The sequence below is a fragment of the Mobula hypostoma genome, chromosome 9, assembly GCF_963921235.1.
Source record: "Mobula hypostoma chromosome 9, sMobHyp1.1, whole genome shotgun sequence".
In the NCBI taxonomy this organism is placed as follows: Eukaryota; Metazoa; Chordata; class Chondrichthyes; order Myliobatiformes; family Myliobatidae; genus Mobula; species Mobula hypostoma.
The window spans coordinates 26,551,224-26,577,348 of NC_086105.1; the positions used below are offsets into that span (position 1 = coordinate 26,551,224).

General features: G+C 40.3%; 1 protein-coding gene across 3 annotated transcripts in view; it reads right to left on the reverse strand.

Moving 5' to 3' along the window:
• Positions 1-26,125, reverse strand: part of LOC134351576 (coiled-coil domain-containing protein 91-like) — a 208,120-nt gene that overhangs the window by 31,029 nt on the left and 150,966 nt on the right. For all 3 annotated transcript variants that reach the window (XM_063057916.1, XM_063057915.1, XM_063057917.1), the window contains exon 12: positions 16,957-17,070. In XM_063057916.1, coding sequence (XP_062913986.1) covers positions 16,957-17,070 — 114 coding nt within the window. The remainder of the gene's footprint in view (positions 1-16,956; positions 17,071-26,125) is intronic.

The following is a 26,125-nucleotide window of genomic DNA, read 5'->3' on the forward strand; positions in this document are numbered from 1 at the left end:
GATGGACAGGCGATACCCCAGCAGGGGGATAAAAAGGGACCAGTTCGCTAAGGCGACACACACGCCACCCGAGGTAACGAGACCCTGGAAGCGGTGCGCCTCTCACGAGTGGGTGAGAAGTAGCAGACAACGACCAGGGTGGAAAGGTACGATCAGCGGGAACCCGGTGTGTGTCCGCCCTTGCCTGGGTGCCGGGTTCACTGCAGAGGATCGACCACATCTGGAGGAGGGGTCACAGTCGGTGACCTCAGGTGACATCACCAAGGACCCGCCCAAAAGTTGCTTGTGAGCAATCTCGCCGGTCTGTGAGTGAAGCTGTGCTGAATGATCAGTTGTTCCTGTTCTCTCTGTCTCTCTTCCCCACGTTGTCCATCGCCATGGCAACGATTACTGCAAACTGAACTACTAACTGGACTGAACTTTGAGTCACTTTAAATTTGGTCATTTACCCCTAGACAACGATAGAGCTTGATTGATGCTGTTATCTTAATTCTGTGCACATGTGTGTTTATCATCGCTGAACTGTTGCATTTATTATCCTTTCGATTACTGTGTTGCTTGTTTCTTTAATAAAACTTGCTTAGTTCTAGTACTCCAGACTCCAACTGAGTGATCCATTTCTGCTGGTTTGGCAACCCAGTTACGGGGTACGTAACAACTGTTACCAGCAAATTAAATAGTTAATTAAAAAATTAGTATCTCCCAAATCCAAATTCTTGAATCAACAATTCATTTCACTTTAACTAACACACATAAAAGTTGCTGGTGAACGCAGCAGGCCAGGCAGCATCCCTAGGAAGAGGTGCAGTCGACGTTTCAGGCCGAGACCCTTCGTACATTTCACTTTAGTGGCCTTTTGGAAATCAGTGAAACTATATAGTCGATAACTTAAAATTATTTGTGGCATATCCTATGCCATTCAGGAATTTAGGTATTATATCAGCACTACTGCCATCCAATAACCACTGGAACTAAAGTCAATGGTGCCAGGTGGCACAATAATTATTGGCTGCTAGTATGGAGAAATTGAATAATTTATTTAAATCATATCAAGTCTCAAATTAGATCAACAAACTATGCTTAAATCAGTACCACTTTTGGCTCAACACAAGTAATCTTTCTGCTTGAATTATGGCAGCCTGCACAACTTGATTAAGTAATCATAGAGTGCATATGACTGAAAATGGAGAGCGAAAAGCAGAATGTGCATTATGCAGGAAAATATAATAGTAAACAAAGTGCAAATTAGAATGTCTTCTCCCTCTTCACCCCACCTGTTAAGGATTATCCACCATTATCTGTTTTCACCCCATAGCCACATTCTATTTGCAAAAATCAAGATACTGAGAGCCATCTGAGTAATGCAAGGATGCCCTCACCTTGTAAAACTAAATAATTTTAAGTAATCAATTTTCTGAAGAACTGAGATAATTCTTCCCAACATAGACCAAGATTCTTCCATCAATTGATCCAAAATGCAAACAGGTCAGTTGAGCTAAAATGTTTCAGATTGTACATCTTGAAACACAAATGTGCAATTCAAATTTTACCTGCCTCCAAATTTTATGCAACCAATATTTCCACTTTCAGCCATAGCGATATCAAAGAGCACTTAACATGCACATCTCTAGAAATAAAAACAGAAACATGCAGAGACTAAAGACACCCAAACCATTGGCATATATCATTGTGTTGTCAATTGACAACCTATATTAATGTAGGACAAATATAATGCATTCTTCTTCCATTTCTCTCTCATCCTTATAGATTCGCCGGAGTATCCTGGCCTCAACTATCTTGGTATCATGATTAACACTTGTTAGAACATAGAACATAGAATAGTACAGCACAGTACAGGCCCTTCGGCCCACAATGTTGTGCCGACCCTTAAACCCTGCCTCCCATATAACCCCCCACCTTAAATTCCTCCACATACCTGTTCTTTATCCAACATGGTTTGAATGTATCCTCGAAGATTACAAAGAGACATTGATAAGATGCAGAAGTGGGCTGAGAAGTGGCAGATGGAGTTCAACCCAGAGAACGTAACTTCATTGGACATGTGATTAGGAAAGAGGAGTTAGAATGCATGGTAATTATGGGAAAGATTGAAGGGAAGAAAGCAAGAGCAAGAGGAAGACAAAGACAAAGACAAATGATGATGGAGACAGCAGCCAGAGAACTGGGAATGAATACCAATGAATTGATCCACTTGACCCGAAACAGGAGTGTGTGGGACATAGCAGTCAAAGCTCAAACTGAGCATGGCACCTGATGATGATGATGATACCTGTCTAGTAGTCTCTTAAATTTCACTCGTGGATCTGTCTCCACCACTGACTCAGGCAGTGCATTCCACGCACCAACCACTCTCTGAGTAAAAAACCTTCCTCTAATATCCCCCTTGAACTTCCCACCCCTTACCTTAAAGCCATGTCCTCTTGTATTAAGCAGTGGTGCCCTGGGGAAGAGGCGCTGGCTATCCACTCTATCTATTCCTCTTATTATCTTGTACACCTCTATCATGTCTCCTCTCATCCTCCTTCTCTCCAAAGAGTAAAGCCCTAGCTCCCTTAATCTCTGATCATAATGCATACTCTCTAAACCAGGCAGCATACTGGTAAATCTCCTCTGTATTCTTTCCAATGCTTCCACATCCTTCCTATAGTGAGGCGACCAAAACTGAACACAGTACTCCAAGTGTGGCCTAACCAGAGTTTTGTAGAGCTGCATCATTACCTCATGACTCTTAAACTCTATCCCTCGATTTATGAAAGCTAACACCCCACAAGTTTTTTTAACTGCCCTATCTACCTGTGAGGCAACTTTTAGGGATCTGTGGACATGTACCCCCAGATCCCTCTGCTCCTCCACACTATACTTAATATGCTTGGAAGGATATTTATCCTTCTATTTACTTTGTATTCTGCTTTGGAGTTTGTCCTTCCAAGGTGTACCACCTCACACTTCTCCGGGCTGAACTCCATCTGCCACTTTTCAGCCCACTTCTGCGTCCCTTAGAATTCCAAACAGAATTCATTAATAACTAGATTGAACTCTTTTACATGACTTCATGTCCAGCTACTCTGATGGTTTTCAATTCTCTCATCATAATGACAAGAACATTATGTCAAAAGGTGTAATCTAGTCATTTTCGTACAGTGTGGCATTGGTAGATAGAAAGATATCTTATAGCCAAAATCTAGTTAATTTTAAATATATCATGTCCGATACTGCAAACAAGTAATTTGAAAAGTATTCATTTTTCAAATTACTTGCTTCATATGCCAGAAGCAGATACTTTGAGACATACTTCTAGATAATATACACATTATAGCATTATCTCTTTTACCAGCATTCTGATAGAAAAGACAAAATCACTTTATAGCATACATGGACCTAAGTTATGAACACATTAATTTACTTTTATTATTTACTTCCTTTTGTTATCGCTCAATAGTTTATTTTGATCTTTAAAATCTGACTACTTTGGATTTTCTCATTCATCCTCAATGCTAATTACCTCTCATTCAACAATATTGCACATTTTATTATGTCACTTCAAGTTGTTTCAACCTATAAACCATTCAACCTCAATCTCAAAATTTTGTACATTTATCTAGTTCTATCATCTTTCAAGCTTCAATAACCAGCACAGAATCAGGCTAATAAGGTTGGTTTTGTGCCCAGAGCAGAAAAGCAGGAAGTTGCCTGAATTAGAACACTTCGAGAGTGTCATACAAATGTACTGCATAAAAGGAAAATACTGCTCTAGCAAATCAAAAAACAAAAATGATAGAGCAGGTTGCCTTTCTGAAATTGCAATCAGCCCTGGGCAAACACAACTATAGAAGATATGTTAGATCTCTCTGGCTCTTGTTTCCAACACATATCTGGCAAATTAACATATATTGAGTGGAAGGAGAATCTGTAGTGTGTCTCAATCTAGACCTGATCACACTTCACTGGGAAATGCAAAATCATCACAGGAATAGTACAGTAGTTACTGAGAGAAATATCGAGGAATAGCAACTCAGGATTATAATCAAAGCCAATAAAAATTGCTGTAGAGTAACTAGCTTTCCGAGGGGAACATGTTGTTATAAGAGCTAGATTTAAAAATGGTACTCTGTTTTATGGAATACTGGAAAATGAGTAGAGAAGAAAGATGATGCATCATTGCAGTGGCTTTACTTTTTTTTATGGAATAGTACAGCACAGTACAGGCCCTTCGGCCCACAATGTTGTGCCGACCCTCAAACCCTGCTTCCCATATAAGCCCCCACCTTAAATTCCTCCATATACCTGTCTAGTAGTCTCTCAAACTTCACTAGTGTATCTGCCTCCACCACTGACTCAGGCAGTGCATTCCACGCACCAACCACTCTCTGAGTAAAAAACCTTCCTCTAATATCCCCCTTGAACTTCCCACCCCTTACCTTAAAGCCATGTCCTCTTGTACTGAATGGTGATGCCCTGGGGCAGAGGTGCTGGCTATCCACTCTATCTATTCCTCTTATTATCTTGTACACTTCTATCATGTCTCCTCTCATCCTCCTTCTCTCCAAAGAGTAAAGCCCTAGCTCCCTTAATCTCTGATCATAATGCATACTCTCTAAACCAGGCAGCATCCTGGTAAATCTCCTCTGTACCCTTTCCAATGCTTCCACATCCTTCCTATAGTGAGGTGACCAGAACTGGACACAGTGCTCCAATTGTGGCCTAACCAGAGTTTTATAGAGCTGCATCATTATATCGCGACTCTTAAACTCTATCCCTCGACTTATGAAAGCTAACACCCCATAAGCTTTCTTAACTACCCTATCCACCTGTGAGGCAACTTTCAGGGATCTGGGGACATATACCCCGGGATCCCTCTGCTCCTCCACACTACCAAGTAACCTGCCATTTACTTTGTACTCTGCCTTGGAGTTTGTCCTCCCAAAGTGCACCACCTCACACTTCACTGGGTTGAACTCCATCTGCCACTTCTCAGCCCACTTCTGCATCCTATCAATGTCTCTCTGCAATCTTTGACAATCCTCTACACTATCTACAACACCACCAACCTTTGTGTCGTCTGCAAACTTGCCAACCTACCCCTCTACCCCTACATCCAGGTTGTTAATAAAAATCACGAAAAGTAGAGGTCCCAGAACAGATCCTTGTGGGACACCACTAGTCACAATCCTCCAATCTAAATGTACTCCCTCCACCACCACCCTCTGCCTTCTGCAGGCAAGCCAATTCTGAATCCACCTGGCCAAACTTCCCTGGATCCCATGCCTTCTAACTTTCTGAATAAGCCTACCATGTGGAACCTTGTCAAATGCCTTACTAAAATCCATATAGATCATATCCACTGCACTACCCTCATCTATATGCCTGGTCACCTCCTCAAAGAACTCTATCAGGCTTGTTAGACACGATCTGCCCTTCACAAAGCCATGCTGACTGTCCCTGATCAGACCATGATTCTCTAAATGCCTATAGATCCTATCTCTAAGAATCTTTTCCAACAGCTTTCCCACCACAGACGTAAGGCTCACTGGTCTATAATTACCCGGACTATCCCTACTACCTTTTTTGCACAAGGGAACAACATTCGCCTCCCTCCAATCCTCTGGTACCATTCCCGTGGACAACGAGGACATAAAGATCCTAGCCAGAGGCTCAGCAATCTCTTTTCTCGCGTTGTGGAGCAGCCTGGGGAATATTCCGTCAGGCCCCGGGGACTTATCTATTCTAATGTATTTTAACAACTCCAACACCTCCTCTCCCTTAATATCAACATGCTCCAAAACATCAACCTCACTCATATTGTCCTCACCATCATCAAGTTCCCTCTCATTGGTGAATACCGAAGAGAAGTAAGTATTCATTGAGGACCGCGCTCACTTCCACAGCCTCCAGGCACATCTTCCCACCTTTATCTCTAATCGGTCCTACCTTCACTCCTGTCATCCTTTTTTTCTTCACATAATTGAAGAATGCCTTGGGGTTTTCCTTTACCCTCCTCACCAAGGCCTTCTCATGCCCCCTTCTTGCTCTTCTTAGCCCCTTCTTAAGCTCCTTTCTTGCTTCCCTATATTCCTCAATAGACCCATCTGATCCTTGCTTCCTAAACCTCATGTATGCTGCCTTCTTCCACCTGACTAGATTTTTCACCTCACTTGTCACCCATGGTTCCTTCACCCTACCATTCTTTATCTTCCTCACCGGGACAAATCTATCCCTTACATCCCCCAAGAGATCTCTTGAGCAGACTCATGTCCAACAAAACAGTTGACAGCATAAAAAGCAGCATTAAGCCTACTGTCCCACAAAGTCTGCTCAACCAATAATGCTCCATCTTTTTTCCAATTCTATTCTCCCATCTTCTCTCCATAACCTTTAGCATTTTATCAATCACGAGCCTATCAATTGCAGTCTTAAATACACCCGATGAATTCTTTTGAATCAGAATTAGGTTTAATATCACTGGCATATGCTGTGACATTTCGTCTTGTGGCAGCAGTACAATGCAATGTATAACAGCAAAAGTTGTAAATCACTAATCACATATATATGCATACACATACATATATACATACATATACACACACACATATACATACACATATATACACATACATACACACACATTAAGGCTTGAGAGCTTGGTAAAAGTTATTTGAGAGCTCAAATCTCTTGGGGAGCCCAAACTTTTGCATGGTGCTCCTTTCCTTTTTTTCCACTTTAAAATTGTACAAAACAAAAATAATACACTAATCATGCTTAAAATGTTGAAAAGCATGTTTCATCTTTAACTTCAGTTCATTGTCCATTCAGAAATCTTGCTAGCAGAGAGAAAGAAGCAGTTCTTAAAATGTTGAGTGTGTCTTCAGGCCCCTGTTCCTTCTCCTTGATGATAGCAATGAAAAGAGGGCATATCCTGGGTAAAGGGGGTCCTTAATCAGGAATATCACCTTTTTTGAGGCATTACGTTTTGAAGGTGTCCTGGATACTGGGGAGGCTTGTGCCCATAATAGAGTTGGCAGAGCTTACAACTTTCAGCAGTTTTTTTCCAATCCTGTGCAGTATTCCATCCATACCAGACAGTGACAAAACCAGTTAGAATGCTCTCCATAGTATATCTGTAGAAATTTGAGAGTCTGTTTAGTGACCTACCAAGTCTCCTCAAATTCCTAATGAAATATAGCCACTGTCATGTCTTCGTTTTAATTGCACCAATATATTAGACCCAGGATAGATCCTCAGTGATATTGACACTCAGGAACTTGAAACTGCTATCTCTTTCCACTTCCGATCCCTTGATGAAGACTGACGTGTGTTCCCTTGACTTCCTCTTCCTGAAGTCCACAATCAATTCCTTGGTCTTACTGACACTGAGTGCAAGGTTGTTTCTGCTACACTACTCAGTCAGCTGATTTACCTTGCTCCTGTAATGCCTCACCACCAATTGAAGTTCTACCAACAACAGTTGAGTCATCGGCAAACTTATAGATGGTGTATGAGCTGTGCCTCGCCACACAATCAAGGGTGTAGAGAGAGCAGAGCAGTGGGCTAAGCACGTATTCTTGATGTGCGCCAGTATTGATTGTCAGTGAGGAGCAGATGTTATTTTTTGATCTACACAAACTGTGGTCTCCTCGTGAGGAATTCAAGGATCCAGTTGCAGAGGATGGTACAGAGGCCTAGGTTTTGTCACTTATTGGTTAGAGTTAAGGGTATGATGATGATGTTGAACACCGGCTGTAGTCAAAGAACAGCAGCCTGACATAGGTATTGCTATTGTCGAGATGGTCAAAAGGCTGAGTGGAGAGCCAGTGAAAATGATCCACTATAGACCTATTGTGGTGATAAGCCAATTACAGTGGGTCCAGGCGTTTATTTAGGCAGGAGTTGATTCTAGCCATGATCAATCTCTCAAAGCACTTCATGACAGTAGATGTGAGTGCAAACGGGCAATAGTCATTCACCCTACTCTTCTTGGGCACTGGTATGATTGTCACACTTTTGAAACAGGTGGGAATCTCTGACTGCAGCAGTGGGAGATTGAAGGTGTCTTTGAACACTCCCGCCAGTTGGTTGGCACAGGTTTTCAGAGCTCAACCAGCTACACACCATCAGGCCTTGCAAGGTTTCACACTCTTGAATGATGCTCTGACATTGGCCTCTGAGACAGATCACAGGTTCACCAGATGCTGCAAGCATTTGCACAGGTGTAATTTCATTCTCCCTCTGCAGCAACAAATTTTACAGATTTACCACTCTCTGGCTAAATAAGTTCCTCCTCATCTCGGTTTTAAAGGGCCATTCCATTATTTTGAGGTTTTGGTTTTGGATATGAGAATCTCCTTCTCATAGAAACATCTTCTCCATGTCCCATTCTATCCAAATCTTTCAGAATCCAATAGGTTTCAATGAAATCTATACCCCCTCCCCCACCCCATGCTTCTGAACTCCATTGAGTCCAGGTCCAGAGATATCAAATGCTCCTCATACAATAAGCCTTTCATTCCTGGGATCACTCTTGTGAACCCCCTCTGGATCCTCTTATAGGCCAGCACATCTTTACTGAGATACAGGGCCCAAAATTCCTCACAACATACCACATGCCTTATAATCACCTTATAAAGCCTTAGCAGCAGCGTTAACGTTCTAATCCTCTCAAAATGAGTGTTAACTTTGTATTCCTGATGAAGGGTCTTGGCCTGAAATGTCGACTGCACCTCTTCCTACAGATGCTGCTTGGCCTGCTGCGTTCACCAGCAACTTTGACGTGTGTTGCTTGAATTTCCAGCATCTGTAGAATTCCTGTTGTTAACGTTGTATTTGCCTCCTTTACTACCAATTCAAGCTGCAAGTTAACCTTACAAGAACTCTGAGCTAAGACATCATAGTCCATTTTGCACCTCCAATTTTTGAATTATGAATTCTAAAAGATGCAAAGCATTTGAACCAGCAGGAAAAAAAATGAAGAATAAAACAAGATGGTTGGTGTGTATGTGTCCAAATAAGCATTCTGTGTTTAAATACACTAGTCAAATGGTGACAAATTGAATGAATTGCTGGCAAAATTTGAATAGTATGACATGATGCCAATTGTTGAAGCAAAGGGGTAAAACAGCAAGGTCAAGGAACTTAATGTAAATACCAAAAAGCTAGTTACAAGGAAAAATAATGAAAATGATAATGGATGAATAGCAGCCTTGGTAATTAATGATGAAATTGCTTCAGTGATGCAATGAGAAGAAGCAAGATAACAAGAAGAATTCATTGGCATTAACATTTCAGATTTCAGTGTTTGAGCCCTCTGGTGGCAGGTATAAAGTGGTATATCTATCTATTCAGTTGTTAAGTCAAGTCCGACTCTTTGTGACCTCATGGACCATAGGGTCCATAGGGTTTTCATGGCAGGATACGGAAGTAGATTGCCAGGCCTTTCTTCGACGCAGAAAGGTTGGGATCTGGCTGGGTTTGAACTCAGAACCATCTGCCTTGAAGTCCAGTGCTGCTGCCACTACACTACCAGCTGGCCCGTACAATGCATAAATGTAGAAAGTAAACAATGTACCAGTGGTAGAGTGGATTTAAAAGAGATTTTCAACATATATTTAGGTCCATTGTTATAAAGGACCACTTGCCAAAATAAACTTCCATGGGAGTCCAAAGAAATAAAGGAAAACATAAAATCATAATAAAAGACACGCAAAAAGGCCGAAACTACAACAGAGCTTGGTGATGGGAAAAAATCCAAGGAACAATCAAAAGGCAAAAAAAAGAGTATGAAACTAAATGTGAAACTAAGCACAAAAATATTTTAAGTTTGAAGAAAAACTGTGAGTCATTTGAGAATGGTAACAGTTGAAATGGTGGAAATGCTGAATTAAAACTTGCATTAATATTTATAAAAGAGAACAGCTTGCTAGACATGCCAAGAAAACAAATGCTGAAGCAAATATTGAAATGATATGACGTTTCTAAAATACGTAAGCAATAGAAATTCAGCTATTGAACAGTGTCAATAAGGATTTCCATGCATGTGATTTAAAGCAAGAGTTCCAAAGTGACAGGCTTGTTAAGACATTATATACTGTAGATAATTAAAATATCATGTTTGGCTCTTAAAATAACAGGTTTTGATGAGGAGAGTTCTGGCCTATATATCTAAGGGACTGGTGGAAAAGGTTTTGCTGAAGGTGTAGAAGTAATTCTTAACTATATACAAACCAAATTTGAACATAAGAACATAAGAAATAGGAACAGGAGTCGGCCATCTGGCCTGTTGAGCCTGTTCTGCCATTCAATAAGATCATGGCTAATCTGACCATGGACTCATCTCCACCTACCTGCCTTTTCCCCATAACCCTTAATTCCCCTAGTATACACTAACCAACCATGTCTTAAACATATTTACTTCAATGGGCAGAGATTTCTACAGATTCACCACTCTCTGGGAAAAACAGTTCCTCCTTATCTCCGTTCTAAATCTACTGCCCCAAATCTTGAGGCTATGTCTAGTTCTCGTCTCACCTCCCAGTGGAAACAACTCTCCTGCCTCTATCTTATCTATCCCTTTCATAATTCTATCTGAAAACATCAGTATGCTTTCTCAAGGTGGAAATTGCTAATACAAGAACATAATGTTAAGGTGATTGGAAGGAAGCAAAAGGGGGTGGGGGAGGGAAGAGATGTCAGAGGTACGTTCTTTATACAGAGAGTGGTGTGTGCATCGAATGGCATGCCAGGTGTAGTGGTGAAGTCAGAGGCAGATAATTAGGAGATTTAAGAACCTCTTATACAGACACATGGGTGATAGAAAAATGAAGGGTGATGAAGGAGAAAAGGATTAGATTGATCTTTGAGTAAGTTAAAAGGTCAACAGTGCTTCATGGGCTGACAGGCCTGCACTGTTCTATGTTATACAAAAGAGTGCAGTCATTGCTAGAATGCGGAAGGGTAAAAGATACTTAATGAGAGCTTTCATATATAGCAAAGTCTGTAGGCAGACTTAGAGTATCTACACCAGGGGTTCCCAACCTGGGATCCACAGAGCCTTGTTTAATGGTATTGGTCTATGGCATAGAAAAGGTTGGGAACTCAATGGATTGAGTGTTTATTATTAAGGGGCAAAGTATAAAGTAAATTAGTGCCAGGCCTAACCTTTAAGGACTAATGTTATGAAACAAATACAGAGGGTGGCAAAAACCTGAAACTCTCAAATAGCTAAGTCAATTGTGAATTTAAATCCGAGACTGATCATTGTTCTTACCCAAAGTATTCAAGGATAAAGGGCAAAAACAGGTATAGGTTTAGTTATAGATCAGCCAACATCACATTAAATACAAACTAGGCTTGAATACCTTAATACCTTACTCCTGCTCTTCTTAAATGGATTTATGGATTGCTATATGCCTGACATTTTTGGCCATCTTTCAGCATTAAGAATCCAATCAAGGCAATTTACCCATGCGATCAAAACATGGGAGAGATAACTCACTTGAACCTTGAAGCAACCAAATGTAAAAAGGCATCTGATGTGTTACCGTAAAAGTGTTTTCCCAGCATGTCAATCAAGTTCCTAGGAAACAACTAACCTCTTCACTTTTCAGATGGGGTTACGTAAATATTACGAGAACAACAAAGTAAAACACAGGTCAACAGCAAATCTGGAAAATTACATTATCACTAATAATAATTCACCATAAAGTTGATGATCACAATCTATTGCTCATCTTCTATTTAAACTAGGCTGTAAGTTTTTTGACTGTAAAGTGTAATTTCTGTAACACAGGTTTCCTTACTCACAGCACATCCGAATTAATCAAGTTTCCAGTTTTGCTCAGAAACCTCAGATATGAAAAATAAGATGAGGAAAACAAATAACAAGGAAAAAATTGATCTTTAGTGATACAGACGTGAGGCTAATACTCCTATTATGGAGTAAATTGGACAAATTCCTGGGATACACCTTTGAGTTCAATCTGTAAACCTGAATATGGAGGTCCATATTACTTTGTCCCTCACACAATATCTTGTTGAGGAAGACACCAATCTTAAAAAGTCTCTGATATATTTGCCTCTACCATCATACCAGGCAGCACATTCCAGGCATCCACCACTCCCTGAGTAAAAAAAACTTACTCCTCACATCCCCCTTGAACCTACACCCTCTCAACTTCAATGCATGCCCTCTGGTGTTAAGACATTGCAGCCCTGGGAAATAGATACACTCTGCCCACTCTATCTATGCCTCTCATAATCATGTAAACCTCTATCAGATCTGCCCCCAGCTTCTGATGCTCCAGAGAAATTTTCAAGATGTACTTTCAGTAACATCCATTATCAACATTAGAAAAGCACCAAGCTACTTGGTACTAACACTGATTAATTTAATTCCATGTAGGACTTGATTTTGTTTTCAGTCTATAATGCTGAGATATTCTTGGACATGTTCATCCCTCCAGGCATATCATAATGAATACTTAAAAGGCCAGCATATTTCAAATCATAACTAGATTCCAAATCAGATAAGTCACTTTATTCTTTGAGGCATCCACTTTAATAGTGCTGCTTCCTTTTAAGAATGACGTGTTGACCAACTTGAATTTTATGATGTGTGTCAATGATTTGGACTATGGGATTAATGGATTTGTAGCTAAATATGCCGATGATACAAAGGTAGGTGGAGGAGCAGGTAGTGCTGAGGAAACAGAGAGCCTGCAGAAACACTTAGCTAGTTTAGGGGAATGGGCAAAGAAGTGGCAAATGAAATACAATGTTGAAAAGTGTATGGTCATGCAAAGAAATAAATGGGCAGACTATTATTTAGATGGGGAGAGAATTCAAAATGCAGAGATGCAAAGGGACTTGGGAGTCGTTGTGCAGGATACCCTTAAGTTTAACCTCCAGGTTGAGTCGGTGGTGAAGATGACAAATGCAATGTTGGCATTCATTTCTATAAGTATAGAATACAAGAGCAGGGGTGTGATGTTGAGGCTCTATATGGCACTTGAGAGGCCACATTTGGAGTATGGTGTGCAATTTTGGGTTCCTTATTTTAGAAAGGATATACTGACATTGGAGAGGGTTCAGAAAAGAGTCACAAGAATGATTCCAGGAATGAAGGGGGTTATTGTATGAGGAACGTCTGGCAGCTCCTGGTCTGTATTCCCTGGAGTTCAGGAGAATGAGCGGGGATCTCACAGAAACATTCTGAATGTTAAAATGCAGAGAAATTTCTTTAGACAGAGGGTGGGAAACCTGTGGAATTTGTTGCCACGAGCGGCTGTGGAGGCCAAGTCATTGGGTGCATTTAAGGCAGAGATAGATAGGTTCTTGATTAGCCAGGGCATCAAAAGGTATGGGGTGAAGGCAGGGGAGTGGGGATGACTAGAAGAATTGGATCAGCTCATGATTGAATGGCAGAGTAGACTTGATGGGCTGAATGGCCTACTTCTGCTCCTACATCTTATGGTCTAATTTGTTCATTCACAGTTTAAATAACTACCCCCATATTATAAAAATCTAGTAACTCCGAATAATCCTGAAACTCTTTGTAGATTTCTGCACATACTAAATTGCACTCTTCTATATTTTAAAGAAGTTAATGTGAAACTTTGACTCCCATAGCTATACTAACGACATACATGGGCATTCAAGCATATAAAAATTGAAAAGCAAATGAACTAGATAATTATATTAGCTGTACATAGTGAGGACAGTTGCCCAAGAATTCAGAGGACCATAGATCAGTTGGGCAGACTGGTGCCAAATGGAATTTAATTCAGACAAATGTGAGGTAATGTAACATTTTGGGTATCTGATACCGTCCAGACATATTCACTAAATGGAAGAGATCTTAGAAGCGTTGGCACAAAGTGGGATCCCAGGGTATAAATTCATTGCCCCTGAAAATAGGGACTCAGAAGTAGAGTGAAGGTGATGTTCAGCTTTCTTGCCTTCACAGGAAGTGGCATGGAATTTAAGAGTTGGGACATCATGCAATTGTACAAGACGCTAGTTAGGCCACATCTAGAAATACTGCATGTAATTTGGTCAGAAGAGAGTTACCAAGATGTTACAAGGAAGGATCGGATTGGATGGGATTGTTCTCACAGCCATATAAGAGGTTGATAGATGACCTCATAGGTTTTTATTTATGAGAGGTATAGATAGGGTAGAAAACCACTGTCTTTTGCCAAGGCTAGAGAAGTCTAAAATTGAAGGACATGGATTTAAGCTGAGAAGGGAAAGTTTAAAGGAGATCTAAGGAACAAGTTTTAAAACGCAGCACTTAAAAAGCACTTGCACAGTACTGTGGTAATTTTATGTATTGCACTGTGCTGCTGCCACAAAAAGAAACAAATTTCGTGACATATGCGAGTGATGATAAACCTGATTCTGATGCGTGTCTCCATTGTGGACTAAGAGTGGAATCATGGTTGGGACAGGAGAAGGGAGAGGAGAGGAAGCAGGAAGCACCAGAGAGGAATTCTGTAATGATGAACAAACAAATTGCTTGTAATCCAATGACCTTGCTTAGTGTCTCCGGGCCGGGGGGTGTCTGCACCTACACCATCTCCCGCCCCTGGCTTCTCTGCCACCAGTCCCACACCCCTCTCACAGTGCTGCACCCACATCGTGTGTGTGTATATATATATATACACACACACACACGCACACACCACCCCCCCCCCAAGACTCTGCACAGTACTGTAGATGGATAAGAAAGGACTACAGCAGCATAGACCAAATGCAGGAAAAAAGATCTAAATCAATCGGTATCTTGGTCAGCATGGACTAGCTGAGCTGAATGGTCTCCTTCTGTGTTGCACAACCCTATAACTTTAAATACAATCAAGATATATTACAAGAAAATGGCTTTGTCAGAACTAATCAAAGGTCAACCATGAAATGTCTATATCATTACATTACTGTCAGCTTCTCTTATTTTAACTGGAATTTCACTTGTAATTTTGAATCTATTAAAATAGCCATTTTGTATGGTTCAGTGATGATTCAGCATCAGGTATTACAGTGTATTTTTTACTGTACAGCTGCTGTCTGACAAACTGTGCTTCTCCAGTGTTTACTACCTTTGTTTCAGATTTTTCAGTAGTTTATCTTTTTTTAAAAAAATTTTTCCATTGGCAAAGGCAATTTCCTCAGGCCAGCATGCCATGGAGCTGACAGCAATATTTTTTAGAATTCAAAAAGCAAAGTCCAATGGAATAAGGAATGAGGAAATTGCAAAACACATCTGCAGAGGGAATATAACTCAGGAAAACAATGAGGACATGAGAGGAGTTACAGAAAGATAGACTACTCAGGAAAGGTAGATATTATTACAACGAGTTGGCAGGAAAATGGACTTTAAGAAGTCCTCTTATTCTTAGACTAACCTTGGACCAAGATAATACCATCTAACCAATTTTTTTTATTTTCATTAAAAATCACTTTTTGCACAGATTCAGCAAAAATTGTCACTACAGTTTCACAAAAGCCAATATTATGTTGACATACTTTTGATACCGTACTAAAAGTTGCTTTGTGGGGATTTTGTCCACGTAACTGAAAACATTTTCTGTGTGCAAATCAAGTACAGCTTGCTATACAATTGCAACAACAGTTTCTCCACATATATAAATGATACCAACTAAAATTACTGACAAGGGAGTGAAATATGTAAAAATACAGAACAAATGGCAAAAATTATATAGAGTAACAAACACAAAATGCTGGAGGAATTCAGCAGGTCAGGTAGAATCTATGAAGAGTCAACACTTCTGGCCAAATCCTTTCATCAGGAGTCCTGATGAAGAGTCTTGGCCTAAAACATCGATTAATTGCTTATTGAGCATTTTGTGTGTGTAACTCTGGACTTCTAGCATTTGCAGAATCTGGTGTTTAAAAGTTATATAGGTTGCTTTACTCTGTTACAAGCATCATTATTTCCTTACACAGAGAAAGGAACTATTGATAGAGATAACCATGAAGATTCAGGTGAAAGGAGCTCATTCAACTTGCACAAATTTACAATTAAACATTAAACTCATAAATGGAATAAATCAAGGAAAGAATTACAATCACTGCAGTTAACACCCTCAGCTTCAGGAAATCAGGTTCAATCCTGATCTCATACTTTCCCCAAGACTGGACAGGCTTCTGCTGAGTGCTGATAGATTAACTGGCTACTATAAACCACTCCTCACTATAAATAACCAAAACTGTCCACTAAAATGCAATATAAATTACCTCATGACATCTCTGTTTAATGAACAGTTTGTCAAAAATCAACAGCCAGAATTAATTGATGGTTTAATAAAAACAGCTTTTAATTTCTTGTTGTACTCGGTAAATCTACATCAAGACATCTGTGTTTAATGGCAGCATTTGCTAAGAATCTAAGGACATAAGAATTTCTAAAAATGATCAAAAAATGACATTAATTATTACATAAGACATAAGATAATATTAATTTATAGTCTGATGTTTAAAATTGTATAACAATTTTACATATGGTAATTATCAAAGGGTTTAAAGCACAAAAACAGTGACAATGAAGCATAATACAGATATAATATGTCACTTAGTTACTTGCAATCCTTCTAAATCTAAGCAGCACTAGATTCATATAAATTACTATTCTCATGAATTATAATTTGGTATTTTCACATGGCAGACTAGAAAGGGGAGCTTATAAAAACTCCCGGAAAAAAAAAGTTCATTATTTTGTCTACTACAACTTCACTTCTATGGTCATTCAACAACTAAATCTAATTCTTTGCAAGGCCTTCAACTATACAATTCAGTAAAGTCCATGGTTGACACTGAGTTAGCCAATAGAATAGAACAGAGTAAAATTCAAAAATGATCCAAGTCATCATGAAATGAAAAATAAAAGTCATAGATGATTAGTAGAATATACATATATTTGGAATCACTTACCCTCTTTTGCTCCTTGATATATTTTGCCATATCCTCTTTGGTTTTTTGTAATGTTTCCTCTATAACTTTCTTACTTTTTTTTCTTTCTTGACTTACTGCTTCCCTTATGGCTTCCTGGTGGGGTAAAAAAAAATCCAGAAATCACTATGGTATTAATCCCAAATCCACAGGAGATGCACAAATAGTAAAGTACACTGATGATGAGCTGAAATAGATGAATACTACTCCGTCAAATCATCATTATTATTGTTGTGTATCCTAAAAGATACATTAATAAATCACTGTTTGGTATTGTAATTACTATTTCAGCTTTGTATTCCTCCACAAATATCAATAGATCAAGGTTGCAAGCTATCAACACTCCTAGGGTCCCTGCCATTTACTGTATATATCCTGTTAGTATCTAACATCCCAAAATAAATTACCTCACTCTTATCAGCATTAAATTTAATTTGCCATTGCTTACTTTCCATCTAATTTACATTCCTCTAAATCCTTTCACAACCTTTATCTCTGTCTAGTGCTTCAAGTTTTGTTATTACCAACAAATCAAACCACCTAAATTCTCATCCAAGTCATTTATATCTATGACAAGCAACGATGTTCACAGCACTGCTCACTGCGGGACATCACTAGTTACAGACTTCAAGTCAGAAAAGCACCCTCAATCACTCCTGTCATCTAGACCTGATGGTTTCCAGAAAGGCATGGTCCAACATGGAAATACCTACAAATACATTCTGCTCTGGAAGAGGGTTTTAAAAAAAAACAGCTGGTACATAGTGTCGAGATAAGGAAGGGAGCTTTTTTGAATTTGGAAGACAGCCTTCATGGTAGGTCATTTCTTATTTATATCTGTTTATGAAATAGGATTGAACTCACTGAGCTTACATAGGACTTCAAAGCAATTCTATCAATCCCAATGTCCCACTTATTTCTTGATAACTTGGATTCTACCAATAGGCTAGTCCTGGACTTTTTCCTGGCATAATTTACATATTACTATTTAACTATTTATGGTTTTATTGGTGCAACTATAACGAAAACCAATTTCCCCCGGGATCAATAAAGTATGACTATGACTATCAATTACCCTTCAACTCCTGGTACCTGATTCTGCTAACACCATCTAGACTCAAATGACAAACCAGGATATTCTTAATTGGGAGCAAACTGGAGCACCTTGAGAAACCCACATTATTACAGTCAAAACACATAGACAGAACAGAGGTTCAAGATCGAACTTGATTTACTACAGCAGTAAGGTAGATACTCTACCCTCTGTACCAATTTGGAATTCTCTAAAGAAAGTCAGTGACTGCTCAGTGGTTGAGTAAATTCAAGTTATTGACATATCAAAGAGTCATACAACCTTTCAGCCCATCATGTCCATGCCAATCTCTTTGCTTATTCACCCACCTCAACTTCCTCAATAGCAGGTCTCAGTCAGTGAGGACTGGTAACAACATCTCCTCCTCTGTCATTGTACAAACCAATGGTGGTGTGTGTCAGCGTACAGGAGTGGAAGTGGATCACTGGTTGAGTGATGCTGCAACAACAACCTCTTGCTCAACATCAGTAAAACTAAAGAACTGATTGCTGACTTCAGGGTTGGGAAGAAAGGCGAACGTGCACTAGTCTACATTGGTGGACTGGCGTGGATTGGGTCAGGAGCTTCAGATTCCTGGGCATTAACATACCAGGTGACCTGCCTGATGTAGCATATATCAATGCAATCTCAAAGGCACGCCAGTCTTTCTACATTCATGGAGGTTTCAATATGGCACTGAACACTCTGACAAACAACTATAGATACACTGCTGGAAGTATCCTGACTGGTTGCATCAAGGTCTGGTACGGCAATTCAAAAGTGCAAGAATCTTCAGAAAGTTGGGGACTAAGTCAAAAACATCATGGGTATGTCCTTCCACACCACAGGAAGAATCTACATGAGGCACTGCCTCAAGAAGGCAACAACGATTATCAAAGATCCCCAGCATTTAGGCCATACCATCTGCTTGCAGTCCTTGTTGAGGGATCAACAGTGGAAAGGGTAAGCAGTTTCAAGTTCTTGGGTGTTAGCATCTCTCAAGATCTATCCTGGGCCCAAAATATTGATGCAACTACAAAGGTGGCGGCTATATTTCATTTGGAGTTTGAGGAGACTTGGTATGTCACCAAAGACACGCACAAATTTCTGCAGACCCATTGTGGAGAGCATTTTAACTGGTTGCATCACCACTTGGTATAGAGGGGCCACAGCATGAGATTGGAGCTTATAATAAGCTGCAGCTTTTTCCAAACTCAGCCAGCTCCATCATAGGCACTCGCCTCCCCGGCATCAAGAACATCTTTAAAAGGCAATGCCTCAAAAGGCAGCATCCATCGTTAAGGAACCCCATCACCCAGGACATCCCCTCTGCCCTCTTCTAATTGCTACCATCAAGGAAGAGGTACAGGAGCCTGAAGACACACACTCAACATTATAAGAAGTCTCTTCACCACCACCATCAGATTTCTGAATGGGCAATGAACCCATGAACACTACCTCACTGTGATTTTTTTTCTCTCTTTTTGCACTGCTACTTAATTTATATATTTTAACTTGTAATTTATAGTTTTTTAATTATGTATTGCAATGTACGGCCACCACAACACAACAAATTTCACAACATGTGCCAGTAATATATTTGATTCTGATTCCAAGGAATAGAAACCTCAAGTTCCACAGTGCTAAGAACAAGAGCAGCTGATTCCCTTCAACCATTCGGTTCTTGAACCAACGTACAATCCTAATCACTACCTCAGTGTGGCAATTCATTTGTTTTAGGGCAATAGATGAAACAAGCTGAAAAGTGGACTAAGTACAAGGTGCATCATGCTTCTACTAAGCAGCTAAAACAGCTCAAGGGGTCATGAGGTCTCATCCTGTTTCTACATAATTTTACTGAAGCAAGCAATGAACAAAATTCAAGGCAGCCATGTAAAAGAATTAGGAGAAATGACAAAAAACCTGGCCAAAGGGACAAATTATAAACAGCCTCCTAAAGTGGAGGAAAGGTAAGAGAAGTTTATGAAATAATTCCAGAATTTAGGACCAAGGCAATAATGAGCATAATAGCAAATAGTGGAGCAAGAATTATAAAGAAATGGAGCAAGTATTGAAGAACTGCAGTAATCTGAGTGTTGAGACAGTAGTAACCTTGACCTAGGTCATAGGTTAATTTACAGACTAGGGTAAGAAATTTTAATTCAGGCACTCCAGCTGTAGGCCAGCAAACACTCCGTGATCTGAGAATAGAACGATGGGAACTGGAATTTTAAGCGACTTTTGATTTACAAAACCAACAAATTGGGAGGCTGGTTCAGAGCTCTTTGGCTTATTGAGTCTCAAAATAATTACCTTTACAGATTTCAAGATGTAAGTTTAAAGGGAGGGAAAGACCCTACCCCCACAAAAGACAGCTCAGCAGTGCACCTGGATTTTTGCCATCTAACCTACTGACAGCTTTAGTTTTTTACTCATAGTCATACTTTATTGATCCTGGGGGAAATTGGTTTTCGTTACAGTTGCACCGTAAACAATAAATAGTAATAGAACCATAAATAGTTAAATAGTAATATGTAAATTATGCCAGGATATAAGTCCAGGACCAGCCTATTGGCTCAGGGTGTCTGACCCTCCAAAGGGAGGAGTTGTAAAGTTTGATGGCCACAGGCAGGAATGACTTCCTATGACGCTCTGCGCTGCATCTCGGTGGAATGAGTCTCTGGAGCCTCTTTTGCCAGGCATTCTAGATAAGTAACCTTTATAAAACTAACATTTTTATTCCACATTTGTGCCAAGTTGTTGATGCCATTCAAATGTACCCCACAACATTATAATGTAGGTTGCATCCAGAATTTTCCGGGTAGCGGATGACTTCCTCCCACGCCGTTCTGACGTAGTTGGAATTAGCCTACGAGGCAAGTTACAGCAGTGGTTTGCCATTGCCTTCTGTCGGGTGAGTTTTTTCTTCCGGAGATCACCAGCTCTTAACCCCACACGGATGGAAAGCATGCTGGGGGGAGCTGGCTGGGTTTGAACTTTGGAACCTCTGTCCCGCAGTCCAGCGCTGATGCCACTACGCCACCAGCTGGCTGACAACATTATAAACAACTTAAAAACTGCCGAAATATCAACTGTCTATTCCTCTCTGTAGTTGCCTCCTGACCTGCTGAGTTCCTCCAGCTTGTTGTGTGTGTTGTTGCCCCCTGCAATGATGTAATCCATAAAAGTGTGGAATAGTCTGTCCTCCCTTCCATGTAATACATTTTTTATGAGTATAAATAAAAGTATAATTCAGTTTAATTATACATCAGGTTCCTCATACATCTCACATTAGCATTCTAAAAGTATCATTGTGACTTTTATTAAATTCCCTGACCCCTTGCAAGTACTCATTGAATAAGCTATCATAACAGTAGCTAAGACAAAGCAATGCTATCTCACAACTATGTGAGTACCTGATTTTGCTTTGCTCCCAAGAGTTATAATTTCTGCTTGAATTCATTGGTTAGTTTTGATTTTTAAAATAGTGGCTAGCAAAATCAGATTGTTAAAAATAATATGCATCATCCCCAACCTTTGTTCATTATGAAATCCAAGTGAATCAAAATTGCTACTTATAGCTTTAGACTAGTTCAGGCTTTATCTCAATTTTACTTCTTCAAGAAAACCTTCATTTTTTTTCATATAATTGCAGAAGCCTTTTGTTTATCAGTACTGTTCTCCCTGTGTTGTCACTCTTCCAGTCTTGTCCAGCCACATCATGCCATTGACAAATTCATCACAAGATCAAATGGGAATGGTCAGCAGTGATGAGATTAAAGCTTTATCTGGTCTTTAATAAGTCAGATAAATCACCACAATTGCTAATACTTTTATTACTAGGATGGAGTTCTATCAGCAGTTCAAAATACCAGTCGAGTTTCAGCGTACATAAGACCATAAGACAAAGGAGCAGAAGTCGGCCATTCAGCCCATTGAGTCTGCTCCGCCATTTTATCATGAGCTGATCCATTCTCCCTTTTAGTCCCACTCCCCCGGCTTCTCACCATAACTCTTGATACCCTGGCTACTCAGGTATCTATCAATCTCTGCCTTAAATACACCCAATGACTTGGCCTCCACTGTCGCCCGTGGCAACAAATTCCATAGATTCACCACCCTCTGGCTAAAAAAATTTCTTCACATCTCTGTTCCGAATGGGTGCCCCTCAATCCTTAAGTCATGCCCTCTAGTACTAGACTTGCCCATCATGGGAAACAACTTTACCACATCCACTCTGTCCATGCCTTTCAACATTCAAAATGTTTCTATGAGGTCCCCTCTCATTCTTCTAAACTCCAAGGAATACAGCCCAAGAGCGGACAAACGTTCCTCATATGTTAACATCTACAGGAAGTATTAGTATTTTAAGTATGTGTCAGAATTGGAAAAACTTAAGTTCTATCTATGTGCTCCCTAGCCTATATGTATGCTCTGACATATGCTAAACAGGTTTGGAGAAGCAGAGCTACAACCAATTTTGTCTGTTTTGAATATCTACACCTTCAATGATAAATCCCTGCTTTATGAATGACCAACAAGGAATTAATGGGCCAAAATTAGCAACTTGTGCTATGTGGGATTTCAGGATTGGTGTAACAGATGGAACATTTGGGCTGAGAATGCTGTGACTCAAAATGAATAAGTAGGAAGATATTATATAGAAAAACAAAAATAAGATGTTGGTAATGTAGAAAAATGTCTGAATAGAGAGAACAATTGTTCAACCAAAAGCTGAAAGAGAGATGAATATTATGGTAACGTTTTGATACGAATCAGCCAGCTTGGATATATCTGTGACTGACTGACACACATAGCTTTATTTTCATGAAGCAGATAATTATTGCAGTACTCACACCACTTCAAAGATGTCTCTTTGAAGAATCAAATCATGGAATTCCATGTTACAATCTTTATGCAAGACTTTCCCACAAGAGGAAACATTCTCTGCACATCTATTTAGTAAGATTCTGATGGGTCGAGAACTATTTCAATCAATTCCCTTTTCATGCTTATAATTCCAACAAATATAAGCATACCCTGTCTAGCCATTTGTCACAAGGCAATTCAATCACTCCGGATAACAAGTCTTTAAATCTTCCTTGAACTGTTCCCAGTACTTTAATATCTTCAGTAAATGAGAGAAGAAATACTCTTGCATAATATTTTAAATGTGCTCCAACCACTGGTCTAAGCATACCCGCCCTTTTGCATCTGAAATACTAACTCTGTTAACTCTGATTTGCCGTTTACATTCAGTGGCTACTTTATGAGATACCTTCTGTACCTAAAAAAGAGGCCACTGAGTGTGTGCTCACGGTCTTCTGCTGCTGTAGCCCACGCACTTCAAGGTTCAATATAATGTGTGTTTAGAGATGTTCTTCTGCATACCACTGTTGAAACACATGGTTATCTGAGTTACTTTCACCTTCATGCAGCTTTAACCAGTCTGGCCAATCTCCTCTGACCTCTCTCATTAACAAGACATTTTTGTCCACAGAACTGCTGTTCACTGAATGTTTTTGGCACCATTCTCTGTAAACTCTTAGAGACTGTTGTGCCAGAAAATCCTAGGAGATCAGCAGTTCCTGAGATACTCAAGCCACACCCTCTTTTACACCAACAATCATTCCAGTCAATGTCACTAAGATCACCACAAACAAGAGAAAATCTGCAGATGCTGGAAGCCCGAAACATCGACTGTACTTTTATTCCACAGATGCTGCCTTGCCTGCTGAGTTCCTCCAGCATTTTGTGTGTGTTGCTCACTTAGATCACATTTCTTTCCCCATTCTGATGTTTGGTCTGAACAACAACTGAACCTCTGGACCATGTCTACATACTTTGATGGATTGACTTGCTGCCAGGTGATTGGCTGAGTAGATACTTGCATTAATGAGATGGACAGGTGTACATAATAAAGTGACCACTGAGTGTTTATTTTCCTCCTCTTTCTCTCTGACCACCTCTCTAATAGAAACATAGAAACATAGAAAATACGTGCAGGAGTAGGCCATTCGGCCCTTCGAGCCTGCACCGCCATTTATTATGATCATGGCTGATCATCCAACTCAGAACCCAGCCTTCCCTCCATACCCCCTGACCCCTGTAGCCACAAGGGCCATATCTAACTTCCTTTTAAACATAGCTAATGAACTGGCCTCAACAGTTTGCTGTGGCAGAGAATTCCACAGATTCACCACTCTCTGTGTGAAGAAGTTTTTCCTAACCTCGGTCCTAAAAGGCTTCCCCTCTATCCTCAAACTGTGACCCCTCGTTCTAGACCTCCCCAACATCGGGAACAATCTTCCCGCATCTAGCCTGTCCAATCCCTTTAGGATCTTATACGTTTCAATCAGATCCCCCCTCAATCTTCTAAATTCCAACGAGTACAAGCCCAGTTCATCCAGTCTTTCTTCATATGAAAGACCTGCCATCCCAGGAATCAATCTGGTGAACCTTCTTTGTACTCCCTCTATGGCAAAGATGTCTTTCCTCAGATTAGGGGACCAAAACTGCACACAATACTCCAGGTGTGGTCTCACCAAGGCCTTGTACAACTGCAGTAGTACCTCCCTGCTCCTGTACTCGAATCCTCTCGCTATAAATGCCAGCATACCATTCGCCTTTTTCACCGCCTGCTGTACCTGCATGCCCACTTTCAATGACTGGTGTATAATGACACCCAGGTCTCGTTGCACCTCCCCTTTTCCTAATCGGCCACCATTCAGATAATAATCTGTTTTCCTATTTTTGCCACCAAAGTGGATAACTTCACATTTATCCACATTAAATTGCATCTGCCATGAGTTTGCCCACTCACCCAACCTATCCAAGTCACCCTGCATCCTCTTAGCATCCTCCTCACTGCTAACACTGCCACCCAGCTTCGTGTCATCCGCAAACTTGGAGATGCTGCATTTAATTCCCTCATCCAAGTCATTAATATATATTGTAAACAACTGGGGTCCCAGCACTGAGCCTTGCGGTACCCCACTAGTCACCTCCTGCCATTCTGAAAAGGTCCCGTTTATTCCCACTCTTTGCTTCCTGTCTGCTAACCAATTCTCCACCCACACCAATACCTTACCCCCAATACCGTGTGCTTTAAGTTTGCACACTAATCTCCTGTGTGGGACCTTGTCAAAAGCCTTTTGAAAATCCAAATATACCACATCCACTGGTTCTCCCCTATCCACTCTACTAGTTACATCCTCAAAAAATTCTATGAGATTCGTCAGACATGATTTTCCTTTCACAAATCCATGCTGACTTTGTCCGATCATTTCACCGCTTTCCAAATGTGCTGTTATCACATCCTTGATAACTGACTCCAGCAGTTTCCCCACCACCGACGTTAGGCTAACCGGTCTATAATTCCCCGGTTTCTCTCTCCCTCCTTTTTTAAAAAGTGGGGTTACATTAGCCACCCTCCAATCCTCAGGAACTAGTCCAGAATCTAACGAGTTTTGAAAAATTATCACTAATGCATCCACTATTTCTTGGGCCACTTCCTTAAGCACTCTGGGATGCAGACCATCTGGCCCTGGGGATTTATCTGCCTTCAATCCCTTCAATTTACCTAACACCACTTCCCTACTAACATGTATTTCGCTCAGTTCCTCCATCTCACTGGACCCTCTGTCCCTTACTATTTCTGGAAGATTATTTATGTCCTCCTTAGTGAAGACAGAACCAAAGTAATTATTCAATTGGTCTGCCATGTCCTTGCTCCCCATAATCAATTCACCTGTTTCTGTTTGCACTGGACCTACATTTGTCTTTATCAGTCTTTTCCTTTTTACATATCTATAAAAGCTTTTACAGTCCGTTTTTATGTTCTCTGCCAGTTTTCTCTCATAATCTTTTTTCCCCTTCCTAATTAAGCCCTTTGTCCTCCTCTGCTGAACTCTGAATTTCTCCCAGTCCTCAGGTGAGCCACTTTCTCTGGCTAATTTGTATGCTACTTCTTTGGAATTGATACTATCCCTAATTTCTCTTGTCAGCCACGGGTGCACTACCTTCCTTGATTTATTCTTTTGCCAAACTGGGATGAACAATTGTTGTAGTTCATCCATG